Source organism: Eulemur rufifrons, chromosome 2 (assembly GCF_041146395.1).
Source record: "Eulemur rufifrons isolate Redbay chromosome 2, OSU_ERuf_1, whole genome shotgun sequence".
In the NCBI taxonomy this organism is placed as follows: Eukaryota; Metazoa; Chordata; class Mammalia; order Primates; family Lemuridae; genus Eulemur; species Eulemur rufifrons.
The window spans coordinates 96821120-96846870 of NC_090984.1; the positions used below are offsets into that span (position 1 = coordinate 96821120).

At 49.5% G+C, this 25751-nt stretch overlaps 1 protein-coding gene across 1 annotated transcript in view; it reads left to right on the plus strand.

Annotated features, from left to right (window-relative positions):
- Positions 1 to 25751, plus strand: part of GALNT16 (polypeptide N-acetylgalactosaminyltransferase 16) — a 73270-nt gene that overhangs the window by 32292 nt on the left and 15227 nt on the right. The window contains exons 2-7 of the mRNA XM_069465074.1: positions 14733 to 14890; positions 16868 to 16966; positions 17933 to 18000; positions 18518 to 18583; positions 21864 to 21985; positions 24162 to 24249. Of these exons, the coding sequence (XP_069321175.1) occupies positions 14733 to 14890; positions 16868 to 16966; positions 17933 to 18000; positions 18518 to 18583; positions 21864 to 21985; positions 24162 to 24249 (601 nt within the window). The remainder of the gene's footprint in view (positions 1 to 14732; positions 14891 to 16867; positions 16967 to 17932; positions 18001 to 18517; positions 18584 to 21863; positions 21986 to 24161; positions 24250 to 25751) is intronic.

Sequence of the window (25751 nt, forward strand, 5' to 3'; positions counted from 1 at the left end):
TAATCCTGCTTGTTTATTTTTGGTTTCGTTGCTTTTGGTGTCATATCCATGGAATTATTGCAAGACCAATGTCATGATGCTTTTCTCCTATGTTTTTCTCTAGGAGTTTTACAGTTTCTGGTCTTTAATGTTTAAGTCTTTAATCCATTCTGAGTTGATTTTTGTGTATGATGTAAGCTAGGGATTCCAATTTCATTCTTTTGAATGTGGATATCCTGCTTTGCTAACACTATTTGTAGAAGAGACTATCCTTTCCCCATTGTGTACTCTTGGAACCCTTGTTGAAGATCACTTGATCATATATATGTGGATTTATTGGGTTCTCTATTCTGTTCCATTAGTCTATATGTCTGTCTTTATGTCAGTACCATACTGTTTTTTTAATTATTGTAGCTTTGTAATACATTTTGAAATCAGCAAATGTGATGGCTCTAGCTTTGTTTTTCTTTCTCAAAATTAATTTGGGCTGGGTGCGGTGGCTCACGCCTGTAATCCTAGCACTTTGGGAGGCTAAGATGGGCGGATCACTTGAGGTCAGGAGTTAGAGACTAGCCTGAGCAACATAGTGAGTGAGACCCGGAAGGAAGGAAGGAAGGAAGGAAGGAAGGAAGGAAGGAAGGAAGGAAGACAGGTAGGTTAGCTGGGTGGGGTGATGTGCACCTGTAGTCCCAACTATTCAGGAGGCTGAGGCAAGAGGGTTGCTTGAGCCCAGGAGTTTGAGGTTGCAGTGAGCTATGATGATGCCACTGCCCTCTAGCCAAGGCAATAAAGTTAGGCCCTGTCTCAGAAAAATGTTGAATGAATTTTCTATTGTTGGAAACCTAGGGATTTTTCTCCACAATCCTTAGCTATTATAAATGGAACCCATTTTAATCATTTCCTTAGGAAAAAATCCTAAAATTAAATCATATGTACATATATTTTACTCTTGATGCATACTGTTAAATTTACTTTTAGAAGATTTATACCAGTTTGTACTCCCACTAATAATGTGAATAAGAGAATACTTATTTCCCCCTCAGCCTATATTAAGTATTGTAAATGGTTGCTAAATATTCTATTCTGTTGATGGAACATAATTTTACTTATATTTTTCTTGCTTTTGACATTTAGGTTGTTTTCAAATTTTCATTCTTATAAATAATGCTGTCTTAAACATCTTTGTGCCTAATATTTGTCTATAAATTGAATCATGATTAAAATAGGACTCCTAGTGAGAGGCCCCATTTATACACGTCATTCTCTCTTTCTAAAGGTTAAATTTAAATCTTCTCAGTGTATGGGGGACCTGGGGCACCCTGCCATGTCTAGAAGAAGATAACGGACAGAATAAAATAGAGAAGGCCACGTGCCAAATGATATAGCACTACCAATGTACTGCCAGACTTTTCAAAAGAGATACTAATTTAATAACCATTCTGGTGGCATAAGAACAATTTAATGTAACATTCAAAGATATCAGGTAAGGAGGAAAAGCACTACCCACCATTAATCCATAGTAATGTCATTCCTTGCAGAGGACTCTTCAACCACATTAAACACACTTCTCTGTCCCTCCCAGACCCAAAGCTAGCATGCCCATCTGCCTAGCTCATGCACTTGGCAGGAGCCACCAGGGGGGACTCATAACCTGTTTCTTGGGGCTCCCCCATTCTAGAAAGCCTTTGTATTCTTAGCTCCTGTCCAAACCTTGATAGCCCTAATGGAGCAAAGTACCATTTTAGTGACACTTAATCGGAGCTGCTGACCACTCTTCCAGCTTCTGTGGACCCCAGGTCTGTGGGGCACAATGTACACACTTCTTCATGTGACCAACACACCCTGAGCACCTACTGTGTGCCAAGCACGACAATGGGTCACACACCAAGAAGCTTTCAGCTCTTCAGCAGCCGTGTCCAGAGAGACCTGTTCCTCACTGTTTTTTCATTTGCTCCACAACCTGCAATAAATATGTATTGAACAATGATGAGGTGAGTGGATGTTGTTACAGATCATTTGATGTTCAAGGTGGAAGAGATCATCTTGCTCAACCCTCTCCTTTTATGCAGTCATTTAGTGACAGCCTCCCAAGACTCGGTGGGACGATTTTATGGAGTATACGCGACACCCCTGGGCAGTATCATTACCTCCTGTCTGCAGCTGTGGAAAGTGCTGCACACAGAGGTTAACTGTGGAGTGGCTTGTGGATTCACCTGAGGGACTTGACAGCCCTTTTCAGCTCTCTCGGCCTGCCCAGCCCCTTCAACTAAATCACTAGGTTAAGCTCGCAATACCAGGCACTTTAGAAAAAGTCACAAAACAAAACAACAGACAAAATGGAAAAGAAAATGGCACCAATCACCCATTATGCCCAAGTGCCAGCCTCTTCGGGGTGTTCTGTGGGTGGGGCTAGGGTTGGCTTCTTGGCCCCCCCCCCACCCTGTTTCAGTTGTCAGGCTTTTGCTTTGGGGAGAAATCAGAAATCATGCTGGGCCTCCAAGCATCACTTGAACGATGAATTCATCTGCAAAATCACCTCCCACCCCACACTGCGGCTCAGCCCCCAGATACAGCCGCCCTCCCTCCACTTCTCATCCCCTCCTGTCCATCAGCAGTGAGTGACTTGGGCTGGTACCTCTGCCCCCAGGTGAGGAGGGGCTCGCTTTTCATCAATTTATTTATTCCTGAGGTTCACTCTGAGATTGATGATGTTGATGATGACAATAATCAGCTCAACCCCTTTGTCTTAGGTAGAGAATTAAGGTTCTCACTTTGTCGCTCAGGCTGGAGTACCGCGGCGCAATCATAGTTCACTGCAGCCTCCAACTCTTCGGCTTAAGCGATCCTCGCACCTCAGCCAAGCAAGTAGTGGGGACTACAGGCCTGTGCCACCACACTTGGCTGATTTTTAAATTTTTTATAGAGACAAGGTCTCACTATGTTGCTCAGGCTGGTCTCGAATTCCTGGCTTCAAGCGATCCTCCCACCTTGGCTGCCCAAAGTGCTGGGATTACAGGTATGAGCTACTGCACTTGGCCCTCTTCTGTTTTTTTTTTCTTTTTTTTAAGGAATTTTGTTATAAAAGAATAAATGCTTATTTGTAAAAAACCTGACTTGTATAAAGGAAAAAGTAAAATTCTTCAGTTTTCCAGCTCACTTCTGTGCCGCTTTTCAGAGGTGACCACTGTGTAGCAGTTTGCTGTATATTTTTCCAGATATATCTATGGATTTACATATGCATGTATTTATAAACTGTTTATACAAAATGAATCACACTGTACATACCTAACTTATTCCTTCTAACACTCCTTTAGAATTATAATGTAAGGATAAACCATTATTTATTTAATCAGTCCTCTACTGATAGACATTTATTTCCAGCATTTTTATTACAAACAATGCTGTGTTTAATATACTTGTACATTTCATGTACTCGTGAGAATTTAATTGTAGGGTCAATGCCTAGAAATGTAAAATGATAGTATAATCTATTGCCTCAGCCAGGACAAATGCTAATTAAGAGAGGCTCCTGAGAGCACAGGAATGTATACTGGAACTGTCTCAGGAATCAAGTGTATTTTTACCTAAAAATGGAACTTCTGCTAAGTCAAAGAGTAGCATTTAAAATGCTGGTGTTGCCAAATAGCGTTCCATCATGGTTATACCAGTTTATCATCTACCAATGTATAAGAGCTTCTATTTCTTCAAACTATCAAAATCATGAGCATTAGTAATTATTCTTGAACTTTGCCAGATGAATTAGCAAGAAATTATGTCTTGTTCTAATTTGCCCTTCTTCAATAATTAATGAAATTAAACATATTTTCATTTATTATTGGCCATTTGCATTTCATTTTCCTTTTCTTTTTTTTAAACATTTACTTACATTTATTATAAAAGGATATAACTCAGAAAAAGCCAGATGGATAAGGCAAGATATGGGGAGAGTGGCACAAAGCTTCCATGCCCTCTTGGGGTATGCCACCTGAATATCATTTTTCTGTGAACTCCTCATTCATATCCTTTATACTTACATTTCTTTTGAATTATTGGTTTGTTTGTTATATATTCATTTATAAGAGCTCTTTGTATATTACAGAAATTAGTCTTTTGTCACATATTTGGCTAATATTTTTTCCCAATGTGATGTTTGAGTTTTGACTTTGTTGACATATTTTAAAAAGTTAAATCTTCATGTAGTATTTTCTTTTATGACATTGGGCTTTATGTCCAACACTGAAAAAAAAATGAAAAGCAAATAATTTTTTTCTTTATACTTTTTAGTTTCTTTTTCAAATTTAAATTTTTGAGCCACCTAAAATTGATTTTGGTTTAAGAAATTGGTTCAGCTGTATTGATTTCCACATTGTCTACTCACTTTTTTTTTTTTTTGAGACAGAGTCTCACTCTGTTGCCCAGGCTAGAGTGCCGTGGCGTCGGCCTTGCTCACAGCAACCTCAAACTCCTGGGCTCAAGCGATCCTCCTGCCTCAGCCTCCCAAGTAGCTGGGACTACAGGCACACACCACCATGCCCGGCTAATTTTTTTCTATATATATTTTTAGCTGTCCATATAATTTCTTTCTATTTTTAGTAGAGACAGGAGTCTCACTCTTGCTCAGGCTGGTCTCGAACTCTTGAGCTCAGACGAGCCACCTGCCTCGGCCTCCCAGAGTGCTAGAATTACAGGCGTGAGCCACCACGCCCAGCCTGTCTAGTCACTTTTCCTAACATCATTCACTGAAGAGCCTAGCTCTCCCTCCCCGCCATCATTTGAAGTGCAAATGTATCTTATGACAACTCTCCATATGTATTTGCATCTATTTCTGACTTCTCTATTTTCTTCTGTTCATCTCTTTGGCCTCATACCAGTATATTCTGCTATATAAAGTCTGTTGTCTTATAATATGTCTTAATATCCGGTTTCTCTCTCATGGTTAAACTCTTCTAGCCGAACCTCCCCTTCCCCAACACAGCTGTGACTTGATCAGGATTGCATTGAATTTGTAGATTGAGTCAAGGAGGATTTATATCTTTACATCACTGAGTCTTTTTCAAGCATAAGCTATGTCTCCCCTCTAAGGTCTGTTTAACTACAGGGTGGGTGGCCATAAAGGAAAACATGAACAAACATACATAATAAGTGGTTTATTTAGATTACATTGCAATACGTGACATTGTGCTGTTTTCACTAACAATGTACGGTTCAGTGCACTATGCAAAACTGCCACAAATGCCACATTTCCACTGATCCCTGCACATGCATGTGAGATATACCATGATCAGAAAATTTGTCTCTGATTTCTCATTGAATAAAACTGTGCCTTTAGCATATCCCAGAAGTAATCAGAAGGTTCTATCTGTTAAAAAAAATTAGTATTATCCCTGTTTCCAGGTTTTATGGCCATTTTAGATATTGTACCTAGATAAAATGCTGGGCTATCAGGGGAGGTGCTTGTCCAGGGGCATGGTCCTGTTGAGGGGACAGGTTATGCCTGCCTCACTAGTGGCCCTATCTTTGTTTGTGCTGCTGCAACAGAATACCATAGACCGGGTGGCTTATAAACAATAGAAATTTATTTCTCATAGTTCCGGAGGCTGGAAATCCAGGATTAAGGTTCCAGGAGGTTTGGTGTCTGATGGGAGCTACTGTCTGCTTCCAAGATGGTGCCTTATCGCTGCACGCTCGGGAGAGGATGCGTGCTGCCCTCGCCTGGCAGAAGGCAAAAGGGCAAAAAGGGGTGAACTCTGAAGCTTCTTGTATGAAGGCATTAATCCATTCGTGAGGGCAGAGGCTTCATGAATTAATCACTTTCCAAAAGGCCCCATCTCTTAATACTATCCAATGGGGATTAAGTGTCAACATGAGTTTTGGAGGGGAGGTGACACATTCAAACCATAGCAGAGCCTCAGAGAAAGTCACACAAGAAGCAGGCTGCTTTTTTCCAACTTCTCTTTCCCCCTCTCTCCCTATTTCTTTTTTTTTTTTTTTTTTTTGAGACAGAGTCTCACTCTGTTGCCCGGGCTAGAGTGAGTTCCGTGGCGTCAGTCTAGCTCACAGCAACCTCAAACTCCTGGGCTTAAGCGATCCTACTGCCTCAGCCTCCCGAGTAGCTGGGACTACAGGCATGCGCCACCATGCCTGGCTAATTTTTTGTATATATATATTTTAGTTGTCCATATAATTTCTTTCTATTTTTAGTAGAGACGGGGTCTCACTCTTGTTCAGGCTGGTCTTGAACTCCTGACCTCGAGCGATCCACCCGCCTCGGCCTCCCAGAGTGCTAGGATTACAGGCGTGAGCCACCGCGCCCGGCCTCTCCCTATTTCTTTATGCTTAATCTACTTCCAAAAGTCTGCCTTTGTCATGCTCTTTGCTATTGGTGGAAACTTTTGTGAGGGGTATAAATAACCTAACCGATTATTAATAATTATTAGTCAGAATGGACCACATCAGCCACTAATCTATTTTTGGCTCTTTGTTCTGAAGAGCGTTACGATGTGAGATGCCCCAGGGCCTTGCTGAGTTCTAACGGGTTGAATTGGATCCTGGCCCAGTTGGTCCTGACCTCTTAGTAGCAGGGTGGAGGGGAGGCTGTCACCACCCAAGCAACAGTCACACTGTAAATGTTCTATGTGTTACAAGACCCATTATTGTTTTTGTTTTTCTGGTTGATACATGACAGGTCCAAGTTCAATAGATCCTGACTATGAAACGCCTGAAGTGTAGCATGCAGACCTTGACACTTTATGCTTGGGGCTGCCGCAGGATGGCTGCTGACCTGCCGTATGTGGCCCTGTCTCAGCAGTTGTTTCTGCTCACCTCCTTTCCCACAGCCAGAGTGTGGCCAGGTTGCTTGGAGGATCAGTACCCTGAGCAGGAATCAACTTTGTCTCCCTTTGGATGTGACAGCAGCTGAAGGTCATCAGGACCCTGGGGGCGGTGCTGGCAGGGAAGACCCAGGATGGCCCGGGCTGACCCAGGAAAATCTGGTGTGCAGCTTTGGTCTGCATAACACAAACTCTTGTATTTTTCCATGTTCTTCTGAGCCATAGCAGAGAAGTATTTCCAAGCCCATGTACAGGCCAAGAAGTGACAGCATTGGGCAAGTCCCCATCTGAGCCATGAGCTGATGCCCTGATCCCTGAGCCAAGAAGGCAGGAACTCTCCAGCCTGTACTTGTCAGGGCCCACTTGTGTGCCGGGCACCGGAGGCCAGCTTGCTTTGGAGCTGAGGACTCAGCATTGGAAGGGGAGTGGAAGCACATCTGAGCCCAGGAATAGTCTGAAGGCACACAGAGAAGGCCTTGTGCTTAGGCTCAATGGCCAGATAGCCTCAATCCCAGTCCCAGCCCAGTCACCGAGCAGTTGTGTGACTTTGGGCATGCAGTTGTACCTCCCTGAGCCCCAGTTTCCACTTCTGTGAAATAAGGATAAAAAGAGTACCTGTTTTCCAGGAGTATTCGGAGATAGAAGTAAGCACCTAGCATAGCACCCAGTGCACAGGAGACCCTCAATGAGCCATCGGTATCAGCTTATTCCTGTAGAAGAGGCTCAATCCTCCCTCATACCCTGGCCTACAGCAGCTGTGGCTGGGAGGGTAAGGAAGGGGTTCTGGTACCCTTCCCACACCCAGGAGTGCTCTACTTACGCTGGGAAAGTTGATTGGCAGGTGGAAACTGAGCAATCACATCACGTATCTCCAGCATGGATCACCCCAAGACTCCCTCTATTTCCAGATGGCCTCTGTGCTGGGCAGAGATGGGAAATGGAGACCCCGGGATCCTGATGGACCTGGAGAAGACCCCTGCATCTGAGCAGGGACTGGAATGGAAGGCCTGATACCCTGTCCTAGCCTTGAGTAGGCTGGCTCAGATCCCTAGGGGAATGGGCAGTGGGCCTCCTCCTACTTTCTTGGTGAGACCACTAGAACCGTTAGCATTCATAAGACCACTAGAACTCTTTCTCTAGTGAGAAAGAGTGAGACCACTAGTGTCATAAAGCCATGTGGTCATCAACAGCCCTGAAGGAGTCATAGGATGTGGTGGAAAATCTAAGGTGGGGCCCCAGGTGGGTCTCCCCAGGCAGCCCCCATCGCATGCTCTTGATATGCAGTTGAACTAGAGCCTCCCAGGCCTGTGGGACAGAAGTGTTACAAGGTGGTGGATTTCCATAGTAACCATGGAGGCTCTAGCTGGATGGCAGTTGGCTCTGCTAATAGTGAAGCTGCAGGTCTCCAGGTTAGTACAAATAGAGGCCAAAGCCAGACTCATGGTGAGGCTCCCTGGGCAGGGGGCTCAGAGGAGATAACCTCCAAGGTCCATCCTAGTTCTAAGATCCTCTGATCTCACCAGCCCATGACAAGCGGCCCCATACCATCATGTGTTTTTATAACGCAGCAGCTCTCCGCCTTGGTAGCACATGAAACAGCTGAAGAGCTTTAAGGACTTCTGATCGATGCTTTTGTCCCACCTCCAGAGGTTCTGATTTGACTGGTCTTGGGTATGGCTTGGACATCGGCTTTTTAAAATCTTCCAGGTGATTCTAATGTGCAGCCAAGGCTGAGAACCACTGCTAAAAAGGCAGACAAGGTATAATAATAATTAATAAGTACAATTTATGTGCCAGGCACTGTGCTAAACACATTAAATACATTATATCCTTTAATCCTCAGAATAATTCCTGTTTTCCAGATGAAGGAACATGCTCAGAAAGGGAAAGTGACTTTCCAAGGCCAAAGAGCAGTTAGAACTGGCATTCTATCACAGGGCTAGCTGGTCACCCTATAATTATTGTTTTTGAGGCAATGTGATGTGGAAGATGGGGACACATGTGGGGCAAACCCCTGAGGGACCCTATACCCAACCTGAGCTTCCTCGCCCCATGCCACCCACGGCACCCTGTCTGGTTGAATGAGAACACTGGCAGCCACGTGGGGCTGGCTGCTTCCTGAGGCAGGTCTCAGGGAGACCCTGCGGAACCCTTCTTTTCACTTGGAAGAGCTGGAACTCGAGACCTTGAGCTCACAGATGTTGAATCATTTGCTTAGCTCCCTAGCTCTCCTAATGAATGGCAGTCTTTCAACTTAGGACGGGGCATCAGATGAGATTTTACGTCCAGGGGAGCAGGGAGTGGTTGGGAAGTACAGTTTGTTCACCAGGTGTTTTTGGTTTATAGCAGACTTAGAAAAAAAGTCAAGAACCATCCATAAAATAGGGCCAGAGCCTTTTTATTTGCAATTTCATTGAAATTTAGTGAAAGGCAAACACAGCAGGTACCTGTTTTACTGGCAGTAAAAGGAAATTGGGCAACAATTATTTAAAAGGAGTTGGAGTTGTTTAAATCTAAAATTTAGGGGTATGTGCATGTTTTAAAAGAAAGTTTACAAGGCTTAAGGATTTGGGTTGAACTGTTTTTGATGAAAATGACATGGAAAATATTTTCCTTTCTCATTTTAAACCATCTCTTTTGCTGTTTGTTTCCTAAATTTAGCAGTCCAAGAAGCAATAAGCAAATCTAGCTAGGAAAAGACTGAAGCAAGTCAGGCAAGTTTCAAGGTCTAATCGAAGTGATAGACTGAAAATAAAACTCTCCAAGATGATAAAGTAAGTCTTCCCATTTTATAGAGCGAAGTCATTATTTCAACTTAAACAATTTCAGATGTGATTGACCTTACTGGACATGGAAGTACTGGATTTGGCACTGCCTAAAAGAAAAAAACTGGGGAGGGAGGGTGACTGCCTAAACATCAGCCAAGAACTCTCTGCAGGAGGCTGGAAGGATGTGGGAGGCTCATCAGGCCGGCACTCACCATCTCCCGAGCCCTCATTCCTCACCATGGCAACGCAAGGGCTTTTGAAGCTGTGGTCCAGATGGAACCCCCACCTCGAAGCCTGAACACAGCCCTGCTTGCTGGAGAAGACTGGGAATGCGCCCCCCCCCCCCCCCCCGCTCTGGACTCAAGCCACTGGGACAAATGCCAGAGACCAGCCTGATATCTTGGAATGGAAGGCTGCCACCTAGACTGTCATTGTCATCAATGACTCATTTGTTGGTTTTGGGGTTTGATTTTGTTTTTTACTTTAGGAGAATAATTTTCTAGTCATTGAAAGGATTGATATCTCTGAAATTTTGGTTACTAGAAAGTGACACCTAACTCAAACTAGTTTAAGAAAAAAAGAGTAGGTAAGTAGATAGCTATGACTGACTCAAGGGACCCATAAAATATTGTTAGAGCTCTTTCTTTCCTTCTCTTGGCTCTGATTGTTTCTTCTTGGTTCCACTCTTCATATAAGATTTCTCCATGTAATAGGCAAAAAGAATCTCAATTCCCAAGCTTAGCCGTGTTGATGTCTAGAAAAGTGTAAAGTGTTCATTGTATAGAAAAGTCTCAGGGAAGATTCTGATTGGCCTAGATCAAATCGAATGACCGTTCCTGAACCAATCACTGTGTCTAGGGGTGCAGTAATGAGATTGGCCTGGTCAGGGTCTTGTGCTCACCCAGTGGTAGTGCTCAGGGTGTTGGTGGTACAGGGGGACAATGAATGGCAGTCCTGCCCGGAGCCTGTGAGTGGGAAAGAAGATCCCTAAGGCAGGTAAAAACTACCCTGTCACCTGCTCCATCCACTTCAGTCAAGCCTTGTGTTTGGCCAAGGGGCCAGGGGAGGGGAGGCTCGATGTCATGCATTTATTCGCTAGCCATTGTTTTTAAGTGCCTACTGCTCTGGGCTTTGAGATTCAGCATCAGACAAAACAATCTCTACCCTGGTGGAGCTTATATTATTGTGGGGAGAAGCAACCAAAAAGGTAAAATAAATAAGTAAAGTACATGTAGACTATCAGATGGCAGTAAGTGCCGCAGGGAGAAGTACAGCAGTGCAGGAAGATTGAGCAGAGCCCTGCAGGAAGCGAAGGAGGGAGCCACACAGATATCTGGGGGAAGAGCCTTCTGGAAAGAAGGCAGAGGAACAAAAGGGCTAGGAGGAAGGCTGGCTGGAGGGCTGACGAGCAGTGTGGCTGCCGCAGAGCGAGTAAGGGGCAGCAACACAAGCTGAGTTCACCAGGGTGACACGGCATCTGCTCAGAGAGCGTCTCGGGCCACTGTGACCTCCAGGGGCTGTACTCTGTGGGAGAGGGGGCACCGAAGGTCAGGTCACGTGATGTGTCAGAGGATCCCAGTTGTTTGCTGTTGTTTTCTCCCTAACTGACTATAGGTCATTTGAGCTCAGGGACAATATTTAGGTATTCATTCATTCATTCATTCATCTATTCCTTTATTCATCAGACACCTGTTGAGTACTACGTGCCAGCTACAGGGAGCTCCAAGATAAGGAGCTCGCCAACTAGTGGAAAGAAAGAGAAGCAAAGCACAAATGTCAGTGCCATGTGACCTGTGCCCCAGCCTGACATAAGATTCCAAAGCCCAAAGCACCCTCACCTACCTCTAGCAACGCCAGTCCCATCCAGTGTCTCCAAGCCCAGGATCATCTCTAGTCTCTCCTGCTGGTTCAGATATAGCACTTCGTGGTCCTGCAGCCAAGTGCCAAATGATAAATGATGCGTTAAATCCCTTGCCGACACGCTTAGTAAGCAGCGTGGATGGGAAAACAGGTTAGCAGCAGTACAATCCCCCTTTAGAAGGGGGGAGGAGGGAAACAGCATTCACTGCTCCCAGGCCTGTGGTGCATGTGACATCTGCAGGCTCCTGCTCCAGCAAGGATCAAGGTTCGGTGGTCAGTTCTCCAGCCGCCCACACGATAAGGTTGGATTTGGAGGTTTCTTCTTCATGATCCTCCATGGCCGTGCCTGGCATGGCATGGGGCGGGAAAGGGGCCAGATTCCTAAATTCTTCTTCTAGAGGCCGCACTGCCTTTTGTTTATTTCCATATTCCCAGCCTCTTGCACAGTGTCTGTGCGTAGTAGGTTTTCAATAAATATTTCTGGAGCTAATGCCAGTGGTGTGCCCCTAGAACGCCACCTGTGCATGCACAGGGAGAGGTCTCAATCAGGCGTTGGAGCATGGGAGGGCACCAAGGATGACCCTGAATTTGTGGCTTGGAGGACAGTGTTGGAACTGCCTATCTCTGCAACAAGGAACGCAGGAAGAGCAGCAGCTTTGGCATAAGTGGGGGATTTGTTTTGAGATGCTGAGTTAGAGGTACCCACAGGATATTCGAAGGCCTGGAAGTTTCCAGACCAAAAGATGATTCTACATGCACAAGGAGGAGTTCGAGAGCTGGGAGGAAGTGAGTTAGGGTCTGGGGTTGAACTGGAGTTGGATATCAGAAGTACAACAGCTTCGGGTGGTGACTGGAACAAGGCCAGGGAAGGGCTGAGGAGGGAGGAAGTGACAGACCTGCAGAAGTCAAGGAATTGCCGTGAGCCACCACCTACCCTGCCTCAGTATCCCCTCCACTTGGCTGGCTCTGGGCCAGCTAATGTTTCAGCCCCAACCCTGAGGGACAGCTGGGCCACCTTGAAAGGAGGGCTAAGACCTCTGGGAGGGAGTGAGCCTACTGTTTCCATGGCAACCTTCTTCATAAGTGGCCTCCTAGGTGAAGAGGGGAACCTCAGACCCTGGTACCACATGGAGGAGGCTGGACCACTCAGAGGCTATGGGTTTGTGGGAGGGAACACCAGACTTTTCCTGATGGCGTCTTTCAGGATGTCTGACTCAGTTTCAAGGCCTTCAGAGAAACTTCTGCAGAGAGGCCTGGCCTGAGCATTCTTCTAGCACATTCTCTGTGGCCCCGAGGCAGCTTTAAGTGAGGCGGGGCAGACAGCAGGCTGGGGGTGGGGAACAGTCTCAGAAACAGGACTTCTACTTCCTGGCACATGGGAGGTGCTCAGCAGAGCCTTGCTGAGCGAATGAATGAATGAATTCAAGCATTTGTACACAAATGAATGAGTGCTCAGGTGACCCTTGGGACTCGCAGAAGGGTGCCCCAGAGCTGGAAGATGGGTGGCTCTCGATCAATGTTTACTGGGCAGTGAGCGAGTGTGGGGTGAGGACTCAGGTTTCCCAAGCCCACAGAGTGGCCATAAGTCCTAAATAAATAAACATGGTTATTTCCCACAGTCCACTTGTAGGATAATGAAGTACGTACTCTCCCTTTGGGAGCTTCAACACATCATCCCTTTGCAGCTTTTCTTTAATTTTAGCTCCTTAGCCATCAGCTGGAGGCTGCTTTCCACTGCTCTGACCCAGAGCTCGGGGGAAGATGGGGGGGTGGCGTTAGCACCCATTATTTTCCCGGGTGGGAAGGACACAAAGGATCACTCTCCCTTTTATTCTCACTCTTGGAGTTGGACAGCTTGGATCCTTCTAGCAATCCAGGACTCAAGCCAGAACATTCCTTCTGTCCCTCTCTCCCTCCCTCCTTCTCTCCCCACTCCTGTCTTTCCTGAAATGGATTTTGAGTCCATGGGGGGCTCTGCCACATCTGTTCGGTTCCTTGCGTGGCACCACCTCAGACTATTCCGGTGCAGCAGCCACAGCCTGCCACCATCCTGGGTGTCTGTGTCAAGCGTGGGGCAGGCCCAGTGGACACGAGAAGATCTCCCTCACTGCTCTGCCCTCAGAGCTTCCACCTGGCTCCTAGGACAGGAGGCAACCCGAGAAGGCGACAGCACTGCAGAGTGGCAGCAGTTCGGGACATAAGAGCTCCCCGGACCTCCAGCATTCCTGTCCACTGAGGTTGGGGACGAGGCTCTCAGGGCAACACGGGGTCCCTGAGCGGCTGCTGGATGTTCCCAGCGTCAGCCCACACAGCGGTCTGCTCGCTCGTAGGCCCAGCTGCCTGCTGGGACCATCCTCTAGGTTTGGGCCCGTGACGGAGTCCTCGTGCAAGGGTGCAGTGAGTGGGTGGTTCCCACCAGCCTTCTTGCTGCCTCGGGAGGGCCACGGCTCAGCCCAGGGCTGCTGGCTGGTGGGAGGGTTGGAGATGGGATGCACTCATAGTTGATGATATTTCGTGGCACTCTGGGGAGCATCCATCCAGCCAGCAGTTTGGCTCAAATAATGAGATGTCAGGATGCATCCGTCCATCCATTCATCTCGGATGTGTCCTTCCCTAGTGTCTCTTGCTGGGGATTCTGGGATCACAGGGTAGTGTATGGCCAAGGAGGAGGGAGGCTGGGCCACAGATTCTGTCAGATTCTGTCTCTCCCTAGCACTTAGTGCCTGTGGCCCAGTGGATCTGACATAGGGCCATTTCACCAGCATGCAGAGTCCCGGAGAAGGTGTGTCGCCGCCTGTGCGTTTGAGTTGGCAGCTCTGGAGGCAGCCTGCGAGGACTTGCTGTCCTCACAGGCACTTCTCTCTGCCGCAGCTCGTCCAAGCCTGGTGTGTGACTGATCGGCACCTCCTATGTGCCTAGCCCAGTGCTGGGCCCAAGTCCATCCCTAGGAAACTGTCAATCTGCCGGTGCTCGTTTGTCGTCCCCTTAGGACACCCTGTCTTGGGGGTCTGGTGCGCTCCAGGACTCACCCTCCCCATATCCAGCAAAGAACATCGGTTAAGAGCGTGGGCTTCAGAGTCAAAATGACCAGTTTGAATCCAGACCTTGAGACTTACTAGCTCTGACCTTGGACACTTCATTTTAAAGCTTCTTGAGCCTCAGTTTCCCTATCTGTACCATGGGGGAGGTAAGGATCCCCTCCTCACAGAGCTGGGGTGAGGTACAAATGACATAATGCAGTTGGCTCCCACCTGGTGTGTACCTGTGGCCACTCTGATCCTGACCTTTGTCTCAGGTGACAGGAACACCCTCGAAGGGCTTTGACGAGAAGGCGTACCTGTCGGCCAAGCTGCTGAAGGCCGGAGAGGACCCCTACAGGCAGCACGCCTTCAACCAGCTGGAGAGCGACAAGCTGAGCCCGGACCGGCCCATCCGCGACACCCGCCATTACAGGTATGGCCTCCTCTGTGCCGTCAAAGAAAGAAAGTTTGGCCATTTCCCAGCTTCGGAAACTCTTTCTCAGTCAGTCCTGGGGCCTTGTCCCCTCATGTCTGCCGGCACTGCAGATGACGTTATGTCTACAAAGCTCCGCCTGGAGACCCTTCCTGGGCAACCCTAGCTATGACCCACCTGGCCCCTGGGCCCAGAGGATCTGGTGACCCAAATCTGTGGGTTGAGGGCTTGGCCTAGATAATCTCTGAACCTTCTCAGGTGTTCCCTGAGAAACTTAAGGGAGGAATTGCCCTTGGGGCTGTGTACATTTTAAAATGAGGCTCTTTGCGTCCAAATCAGTGGTGGGTTGGTGAGGTGCCATTTGCTGCTGCCCGGCCCTCTTAGAAGGCTGAGGTGGATAGGGTGTGTGCGTGGGGGTGTGTGTGCACGTGTGTAGGTGTGTATGCATGTGTGCATGTGCACATGGGTATGCATGTGCACACGCACATACATGCATATGCACATGTGTGTGTGTGCTTGTGTGTGCATGTGTATGTGCTTATGTGCACATGCACACACCTATGCATGCATATGCACATGTATGTGTGTGCATGTTGTGTGTAGGGGGACAAAGGTGGTGCTGGCGTTGGTGGGCAGGTCTCCTGTGGTGGAGCCAGTGTGCTGGTGTGAGCTCACTCTTCCCTGTGGCCCTCCAGGCTGCAGCTTCTACTAGACTCCAAATTGTCAGGCTAGTTCCTGGTCCAGCAAGGCTGGGGGACAAGGACAGAGAACTGGGGCTCTGGACGTAGGCACTGGGGGCTGCCACCCAGGAGGCATCTTCTTCTCCCAGCATACCCCTCCGCAGCCAGCCAAGCTCACTGCTGCCCCCAAATCCACAGGCCCTTGGAAAACATGGCTTCTCAGGGGGCAGAAGAGAATTTCCCTTCCCATTGCTATGGCACACCCCTGTCAAGGAGAATTATTGTTAACCCTCTCAGGATTTGTCCCATGGGGGTCCCAGGCTCGTGGGACTCCTGCCTGTCTGACCCGGTCTGCTCTGCAGGGCAGGAAATGGGCCTGGGAATTCGAGCTGTAGCTGCTGTCGGCGGAATGAGTGCCATAATGAAAAAATAGTCACTGCCGGAATAGTCAGAGAGCAATTGTAATAAAGAAGATTGCCATGAAAACCAGCAGCGAGGCTGCCTTCCAGCTGCCCGGGAGCACGAATAAATGCGTTTGCAGAAAAAACAGGGCTGAAGCCTAGCAGGAATGGATTGTTTTAACCCCCTTTCTAGAGGAGGGGGAGCCTGTGGGCCAAAAAATTTGTCTGTCGATGGCTGGGGAGGGAGCAAGATGGTGGGAAATGTCTTCAGTGTCTTCTCAGGGGCTTGTTTCACGGGGGGACCCAGACTCCAGGAGGAGTGAGGCTGCTCTGCAGCCTGGGGTCTGCAGCAGGGCCGTTCCTGTTGGGCAGGGGTGGAGGGAGCTCCCTGGCAGGTGTGGGGGGTGGTTCTTCTCCAGATCCCCCCAAACTTCCTGAGCTGGGAGAAGAGAAGGAAGAGGCTCCCAGGTATCAGGAGACAAAAGAGAGGTAGTTTTCCCCCTTGTCCTCCCCCTGCCTCATCCGGCAGGGAGTTCTGTGTGTCGGGTCAGGGCTGTGTCCTGGGCCTGGTGTGGTGCCTGTATACAGTAGGGCGCCCTCCTAAACATGTCAGTGGATTTGGGGCTCCAGGTGCTCTAGGTCTTGGGTAAGGAGCCCCCGGGCTTTGGAAGGCCCTCCAACCCACTCCTTCCCTCTGAGGACCCCAGGCTGGGTGGCGTCTGGGTGCTGGGCCAGTGTGGGCTGCGGCATGGGTGTGGAGGGCAGCGTGGGTGGGGCCTGGCTGGGGGCTTGCCTTCTCTGCTTCCCGGAAGTACTCTGGGGGGCATTAGACTGGACACAGAAAAGCCGCAAGCCTGCCCTAAGGAAGGCCTCTGACTTCCCTGCTCCTTTCTCAGTTGCCCGTCTGTGTCCTACTCCTTGGACCTGCCGGCCACCAGTGTCATCATCACCTTCCACAACGAGGCCCGCTCCACCCTCCTGCGGACAGTGAAGAGGTAAGCCCAGGCGTGGCACCCTCCTCGCAGTGGTGCTGCCCCCACGGCCGCGGGGGATCTGCAGTGCCTCAGGCAGGGGAGGACTGAGATCAGGTGCCGTGGCCAGACAGCACGAAGACCAGGGGCACTGGGAGGGTGGGCTTGTCCTCCTGAGAAGCTGGGGCTGGTGCATGAGGGTCAGGAAGACCCTAGAAGTCCGACTGTCAGAGAAATGCACCAGTCTAACACGAGGTCAGGGGCCAGGATGCGGGCAGAAATGCAGGCACTGGGGCAGAGGGAGGCAGGGCTGGATACCAGGCCTCCAGAGGGGAGACGGCAGCCTGGCTGGTGCCTGCCAGTGAGTCAGAGAGAGCTGCCCCTTCTGTTCTCCTCCTAAGCTTGGGCTTGTGGTCAAGTTTAACCCTCAATGCCCCATTTCCTCCATGAACTTAGGCAAGAATGGGATTGGGAAAGCAGTGTCCAGTGGTATTCCAGGGAAGAAAGAAGCTTGGGTTTTCTTTCCCATGGAGTAGAGGAAGAGAAGGGACTGTAGAAGGGAGGGAGCAGAGGGGGCTCCCTGAGAACACCCCACCTGCCCTATTAGGCTGCAAGGAGCCTCACCAGCCTCCCAGGCAGGCAGCTCCGGTCCACCTGGGATTGTCCCCAGGCAGGGCTTGGTTAGGCTCAGGCAGCTTGAGCAGCTCAGCTGCTACCTTGACAGCTCAACTAGGGCAATCCCCCACTCAGTCTGGGGTTGGTCCCAAGTGCCCAAGTGCCCAAGGGCCCAGGCAGCAGAGTCAGCGTGGTCCTCCGAACAGCACGCTGCTTCTCAGCCACAGATTAGGGCCCAGGAAGTTTGCGAGCAGTTGCCGTGGCCAGTGTGCTGGCACCGGAGCTGGGCAGTGGGAGAGCCCCCAACAGCACAGGGAGGGTACGTGGGAGGTGGCCCCTAAATCCGGGCTCTTTCCATCCCCACTGCTGCTCCAGTGTCCTGAACCGAACTCCTGCCAACTTGATCCAGGAGATCATTTTAGTGGATGACTTCAGCTCAGATCGTAAGTGTTCACCTTCTTTTTGACACCCTCCACACCCCCTCGTTTCCCCAGAACACTGAGGCAAGCACTCTTGCCGTTGTCCTGGCCATCCCAGACTGACCTCTCTGCCCCTCAGTGGGGATGTGCGGATCCTTGGTCTTTTCTAGGATCCCTCCCTGGCCCTGTTCCTTGATGCCAAAGGTATTGCTTTGGATGAGACACCAGTGAGATGAGATGGGGAAGAAAAAAAAAAAAAAGCCAGCATCAGCAGCATCCTCGATTATAACAACTGCCATACGCGACAAGAGCTGGGCTGGTGAACATTGCTGGTGTGCTGTGGGGTGAGGCAATGCCATAGGTGTAGGCATTCTCCAGTTTGGCCTGGGAGCAGGGCCATCCTTTGGCCAGGGATGATGACCGAGCCCCTCCATCCTCCCACCCCAGCCCTTTCCTGGGCCTAGTGTGGGACAGCTCCTGGGCAGCCCCCTGGTCTGATGCCCTGTCAGAATGAGCTTGCCTTCCTTCTCTGCACCCTCAGCTGAAGACTGTCTGCTCCTGACCAGGATCCCCAAGGTCAAGTGCCTGCGCAATGACCGGCGTGAAGGTGAGTCCTGGGACCCAGGGTCTCCCCGTGGATCCATCTTGGTGTAGTCCTCTGCACCTGTCCACTCCTTTTGGCAGCATGGCACACCAGGCCAGCACGGCCCCGCTGCATTCCTGATGGCTGGGACAAGAGTCTGCCAAAGACCCTCCTATCCCAGCTCGGCCCCTGTCACGGCACAACTGTAGGCAAGTTGCTCTACTTCTGGCTGCCTTGGTTGTCTCTTCTGAGACATGGGATAATGATAATACCCTTTCTGCCCTGCAAGGTTATTGTAAGGATTAAATGAGATACGCTGTGTGGAAAGGCTTTGGGAAAAATCAAAGGGAAGTATGAAGCAGCTGTGACCTCCCTGCCAATAAGGGGTGTTTGGGAGCACCAGCTACAGAATGGCATTGTGCATGTCACTCTAGGGCAGCGGTCCGAGACCTTTTTGGCACCAGGGACCAGTTTCACGGAAGACGATTTTTCTACCGATGGGGGCCAAGTTGGGGGGCGGCAGAGCGCAGGCAGTGACGAAAGCAGTGGGGGGCGGCTGTAAATACAGGTGAAGCTTTGCTCAATCTCCCGCTGCTCACCTCCTGCTGTGCAGCCCCAGTTCCTCAGTTTCGTGGAAGACAATTTTTCCACGGACAGGCCAGGGGTGTGGGGGGGCAATAGGGGGGCGGAGCTCAGGTGGTGATACAGGCCTGGTTCCTGACAGGCCATGGACTGGTACCAAGCTGTGGCCAGGGGTTGGGGACCACAGCTCTAGAGGCCACAAAAGAATTACAGTAAGTCCCCACTTATCATCATCAATAGATTCTTGGGAACTGCAACTTTAAGGGAAGCAATGTATAACAAAACCAGTGTTACCAGAGGCTAACTGATAGGAACCAAAGTTAAGGCGCGGTGGTTCACGCCAGTAATCCTAGCACTCTGGGAGGCTGAGGCGGGAGGATCACTTGAGGCCAGGACTTAAAGACCAGCCTGAGCGAGAGCAAGACTCCATCTCTACAAAAAATAGGAAAATTAGCCAGGCATGGTGACAGGCGCCTGTAGTCCCAGCTACTTGGGAAGGCTGAGGCAGGAGGATCACTTGAGCCCAGGAGTTTGAGGTTGCTGTGAGCTATGATGACACCACTGCACTCTAGCCAGGGTGACAGAGTGAGACCCTGTCTCAAAAAAAAAAAAAAAAAGAGTTAAGTTCCAACAGCATATTTCTAGTCACAAAAACACCGCCAAACTTCTAAATAAAGATGAAAACACTTACAATATTAAACATTGAAGTAAATGTGAGCTATACATACATTTAAGAGATTAATAAAAACAAACAAGATAATTATTTACCCAGGTCACGGTTTCAGGTGGCTGGAGCCTCTCCTGGCAGCCCAGGGCGCACTCACACACACCACCCCCCTGCACGGGGACAACTTAGACACACCGGTTCCCCGCAGGTGCACAGCTTTGGGATGTGCGCGGAGGCCTGAGAAAACCCACGCAGACAAGGGGAGAAGGCGCCAACTCCACACAGACAGTGGCCACGGCCAGGAATCACTTTTTTTTCTTGACAATGTTATAACAAAACAACGTTACTTGAGGCCCTGCTGTGCACAGCACGGTCCCTGCCCTCGGAGGGCTTAGCACGTGCTTGGGGGTCAGAATCCTCGGCAGTAGCAGCTGGTGATAGTTATGTGTGAGTGACGTGGGAATCGCAGAGCCGGGGCGAGCAAGGGGGACTTCCGTGGAGGAGTGGGCCTCGACGGGGTGGGGGTGTCGGGAGGCAGGTGAAGGGGAGCACGGGAGGGCTCGCCTGGCTCGGGGACTCTGCCAGCAAAGGCATCCGTCAGGGACGGGAGCCTTAACACTAAAGCCCCTCCTCCTGAGGGCTCCTCCCTGCGGCATTCCCTTCGCCACATTCAGCCCTCCTAACTGCCCACTGTCCCCGTTTTGCAGATGAGAAAACTGGGGTTTAAGGAGGTTCAGTGATTTGTCCAGGGTGGTGAACAGAGAAGCCAGGATTACATCCTGGGGGCCCCACCCAAAGCCCAGCCTCTTACCCTCCCTTCCCTTATACACCCTTCCTGCGAGAACCCAGCCTGGTCAGCAGGGGGGATGGTGGCATGACTGGAGAGGACAGAAGACCTTGGCATCCAGGAGCAAGCTTTTAGACTTGATGAGGCAGATAGTGGGAGCCATTGAAGGTTTTAGAGTGAGAGAGTGATGTGATGGATATATTTAAGAAAGACAAGTCAGGCGAGGGGCCAAGAGGTTATTGGTGAGGGAAACCTTCAAGCTGGAATGGAAGTGGCCAAAGAGAAATGTTTCCTAAGCTAAGGATTGTAGGTACCGTCAGGCCTGGGAATATGCTGTCCTTGCATTTTGCCAACAGTAAATGGAAATTTATGGTCAGATGCTTTATAGATACCTATAGAGTGGACGGATGGGACTGATGGGCTTTGGGCTGGCTGGCTGGCTGGTGGATAGACACGGGCAGAGCACGAGGCAGAGGTGTGGCTAGGAAATCTCTCCAGGGAGCTGCTTGTGCTCAGAGCCCTGAGAGGGAGGCCCTTCCCTCCCCACAGCGCACAGGGCACGGAGGGCTGCTCCGGCAGGGGTGGGCCAGCGGGGGCTCCTCTCTCCTGACCGTGCAGGCCCCCAGCCCTGAGCAGAGAGCTGCCCAAAGCAAGGCCGTTCTTTGCCGTCCAGTGAGCAGTTGGGGACTGTGGGGAACCAGGGGCAGAAGAGCAGAATCTGACACTTGTGGGTCTCCCGGTCGCCAGGCTCTCTCCCTGTCGTCTCCTTTGACCCTGAAGGCAGGGACTATTATCTCTCTGGGTCTGGAGGCTCGGAGAGGTTACACAATGCGCTCCAGGTGAGCGAAGGGGCTGGCATGCAAACTCAAGCCTGTCTTAGTCCAGAAGATTCTCTCCATGCCACACATTGCGGTGGGCTGCAGGGGACCACCCAGAGGTTCCCAGGGGAAGGTTTGTTTTCTGGTCCTCCTCAGGACCAAACCACACTTTCTCACTTTCTACTCGCTCAGCTGTGTTCATCTGTGTGTCCCCAGAGCCCACAGCGTCCGGCACACGGCACTCAGGGAATGACCCTGGGGAATGATGTTGATGGATGAATGAGAAGAAGAAGGGGAGGCAGGGAGGAAACAAGCAGAAGTACAAAGTCAAGTCCAATCACAATAACTCAGAGGAAACCTGACAGGGCAGAGAGCCCTGGGACTTTGAGGGGATGGTTGGGAAGCAAAATGGCTCAGTTCCAGCACCAACCCCTGTCTACTCTATTGCAGGGCTGATCCGGTCCCGAGTTCGCGGGGCAGATGTGGCCGCAGCTGCCATCCTCACCTTCCTGGATAGCCACTGTGAAGTGAACACTGAGTGGCTGCAGCCCATGCTGCAGCGGGTGAAGGAGGTGAGCCGGGCTGCCCCTGGGGGAGCTGGGTGTCCCTCGGGACTCACCGCCATGTTCCTGGCATGCGGGCTTATGGAACAGTCTCTCAAGTTGGGTGGGCATTGTAGGAAGCCTAAATGGTTTGCTTCTCCCTGAGTGACTTCACCTCATTGAGCTTTCACACCAGAAAATGGGGATAATGTTAATATTTGTCCCACTGGGTTGTTGTAAGAATTAAATGCAATGAAAGTCCAGTGAGCTATAAAGCTCTTACTACGAATGGGTGCTGTTTTTCTCCTGGGGGAGGCAGGGGCCTGTGCTGGGAGCTCTTGGTCAGTCTGGGAGCCACTGGGGCAGGGGGAGGATGGTGTTCTTAAAGAGAGGAGAGGGGAGGAGGGCTCCTACCACGTGCCTGCTGTTCTCCAGAATGGGGAGGATTTGGGAAGATGGCAGAAAAGGATCAGACCATTACAACTCCACCATGAAAAGACAAATAACCCAATTTAAAAATGGGCAAAGGATTTGAATAGATATTCTTTCAAGGAAGATCTACAATGGCCAATAAGCCCATGAAAAGCTGCTCAACATCATTAGTCATTAGGGAAATGCTACTCGAAACCACCATGAGATGCCATTTCACACCTACTACGATGGCTGTAAACAAAAAGATGGACAATAACAAGTGCTGGCAAGGATGTGAACGAGTAGGAACCCTCAAATATTGCTGGTGAAATATATTATAAAATAGCTCAGCCACTTTGGAAAACAGTCCGGCAATTCTTCAGAAGTTTGAACATACGTTGCCATATGACCCCAGCAGGGTACATACCTGAGAGAAATAAAAACGTACATCCACCCAAAAACTTGTACATGATTGTTCAGAGCAGCACAATTCAGAATAGCCAAGGGAGAAACAACCCAATGCCCATCAGCTGATGAATGGCCAGACAAATGTGGTCTGTCCATACAACATACAACAGAACCATCCAGTCTTAAAAAGAAACGAAGTACTGATACATGCTACAACATGCATGAACTTTGAGAAAACCTTACAGGAAGTGAAAGGCAGGCACAAAAGGCCACACATTATGAGATTCCATTTATACGAAATGTCCAGAATAAGCAAATCCGTAGAAATAGAAAGTGGATTAGAGTTTCTCAGTGGGGTGAGGAAGATGTTCTGGAACTAGATAGTGGTGATGGTTCTACCACCGTAAAACCACTGAATTGTACACTTTTAAATGGTAAATTTTATGGTATGTGAATTATATCTCAGTACAAAAAAGCTTATAAACAGAAAGAGGTGAGGCCCTCACGGAGCACTGAAGATCCATCCGTGGTCTCCCCTGATCAAGCACCCCCCAGGCTTCATTATCCTGAGACGGTGGATGTGAACCGAGGCCAGAGCTGGATTCCAAGTTGCCGACAAGAGGACTGTGGGGGTGAACGCAGAGTGGAGGAAGAGGAGAGAGAGAAAGAGGAGGCCTGTTCCATGTCCCTCCATGGAGGGCAAGACAAGAGAGGGCTCAGGAAGGCTGATTAAGTTTTGCATGTGGTATATGACATAATCCACCTCGTCCCCGCTCTCCAAACACTTCAGTAAAGTCAGCGTTATGCACCGATGTTGCGGAGTTGGATCTGTGCTCTGGGAGGTGATGAAGGGAGTGGCAAGTCTGATCTCAAGGTGGTTGTGGTGTGAGAGGAGTGGCACCCAGGTTACCTAGGGACCACAGGGTCCCTGCCCTCCAGCTGCCAGTGGTCCAGCTGGGAAGTCTCAACTCAAACATATACAAAGGTAAATGACCTTAATCAAGCAACGGTTCAAACCAGCAACAGAACAGCCACCTCAGGCAGCACATGAACCCCTGTCCCGGGAATTGTCTCGACTGTGAATGTGGGAGCAGCTTAAAAGAGGAAGAAACCCTTCAGCCCACAGCAGTCAGGGAAGGCTTCACTGAGGAGGTGAGATCCCGGCAGGGCTCAAAATGAGGTGCCAGGAAGAGGCTGGAAGAGCACATGGGACCAGGAGGGAACTTGCAGGAGCCTGGGTGTGGTGATGCAGGACAGGTCCCAGGGGTGGCCCTGGGGACATCGTGCAGGAAGCACTGAGTGCCCCGTGTCTCAGGGAGGCCCAGAGCCGGCAGCTGGGCCGTTTCCCACAGAGGAGTCCCTCGCCTCACTCGCATCTCTCTCCTAGGACCACACCCGCGTGGTGAGCCCCATCATTGATGTCATCAGCCTGGACAACTTCGCCTACCTTGCAGCGTCTGCTGACCTTCGCGGAGGTGGGTCCTGCTCCCGGGGGAGGGGCCCTAGACCTGAAAGGAGGTAGGTGAGGGCAGGCAAAGCCCTGGCTTGGTGCTCTCCCCAGCTGTGCCAGAGGGTCTCATGCCCTCCTGCCCCTGAAGAGAAAATGAGGAGAGATTTGGTGGAGCCCTGGGGTTGGGGACAAAGGACCAGAGCTGGCAGGTGCAGGCTCCTGGCACAGTCGGTGGCAGAGCCAGGCTAGTCTCTCATCTTTCCCTCCCCCTAAACATTGACACATCCTTCCCAAATGCTGCCAGTTGAGGGACCACAGCTACAAGTCCCAGCAGAAGGCTCTGATGTGGCTGTCTTGGGGAGGGGGATCCCTTGGCCTTGCATGAATTCCTAACATGTACACCCCAGAGGTGGTTAAGACCTATGCTGTGTGATACGGTGACGATTAGCACATTTGGTTATTGAGCTCTTGAATTGTGGCTAGTCTTGAGAAGTGACAAGTTGGAATTGAGATGTGCTATAAACATAAAAAACACACCAGGGCCGGGTGCAGTGGCTCATGCCTGTAATCCCAACACTTTGGGAGGCTGAGGTGGGAGGATTGCTTGAGGCCAGGAGTTCAAGACCAGCAACACAGTGAGACTCTGTCTCTACAAAAAATTAATAAAAATTAGCCAGGCCTGGTGGTACACGCCTCTAGTCCCAGTTGCTCAGGAGGTTGAAGTGGGAGGCTCGGTTGAGCCCAGGAATTCAAAGCTGTAGTGAGCTACGATTGTGCCACCTCACTCCAGCCTAGGTGACAGAGGGAGACCCTGTGTCTTAAACAAAAAGAAAAACAAAACAGGGTTCCAGGACTTTGTGTGAAAGAATGTAAAATATCTCAGTAATTTTTTATATTGATTACATGTTGAAAGGATAATATTTTGGACATATTTCATTAAAAATATTTCATTCAAATTACTAATACTTTTATATATTCTTTTTTCTGATGTGACTACTAGAACATTTGAAATTACATTGTGGCTTACCTTTGTGGCTTGCATTATATTTCTTTTGGACTGCTCTGGTCCAGACTCTAGTGCTAGGCTGTTCAATACAGTAGACGGTAGCCACATGTGGCTATTTAAATTAATCAAAATTTAATAAAATCTAAAATTCAGTCTGTTACACTAGTCGCATTTCAAGTGTTCAATAGCCCCATGAGGTTAGTGGCTATCATATTGGACAATGCAGATATAGCACATTTCCATCATTGCAGAGAGTTCTATTGGACAGTGATGCTTTAGAGCAGGGGTCCCCAACCTATGGTGAGTTGTATAATTATTTCATTATATATTACAATGTAATAATAATAGAAATAAAGTGCACAATAAATGTAATGCACGTGATTCATCCCCAAACCATCCATCCCCCTTTTCGCCAGTCTGTGGAAAAATTGTCTTCCATGAAAAAGGTCTCTGGTGCCAAAAATGTTGGAGACCACTGCTCTAGAGAATCTGTTGCTGAGAACTAGTATGATAGAGATTCC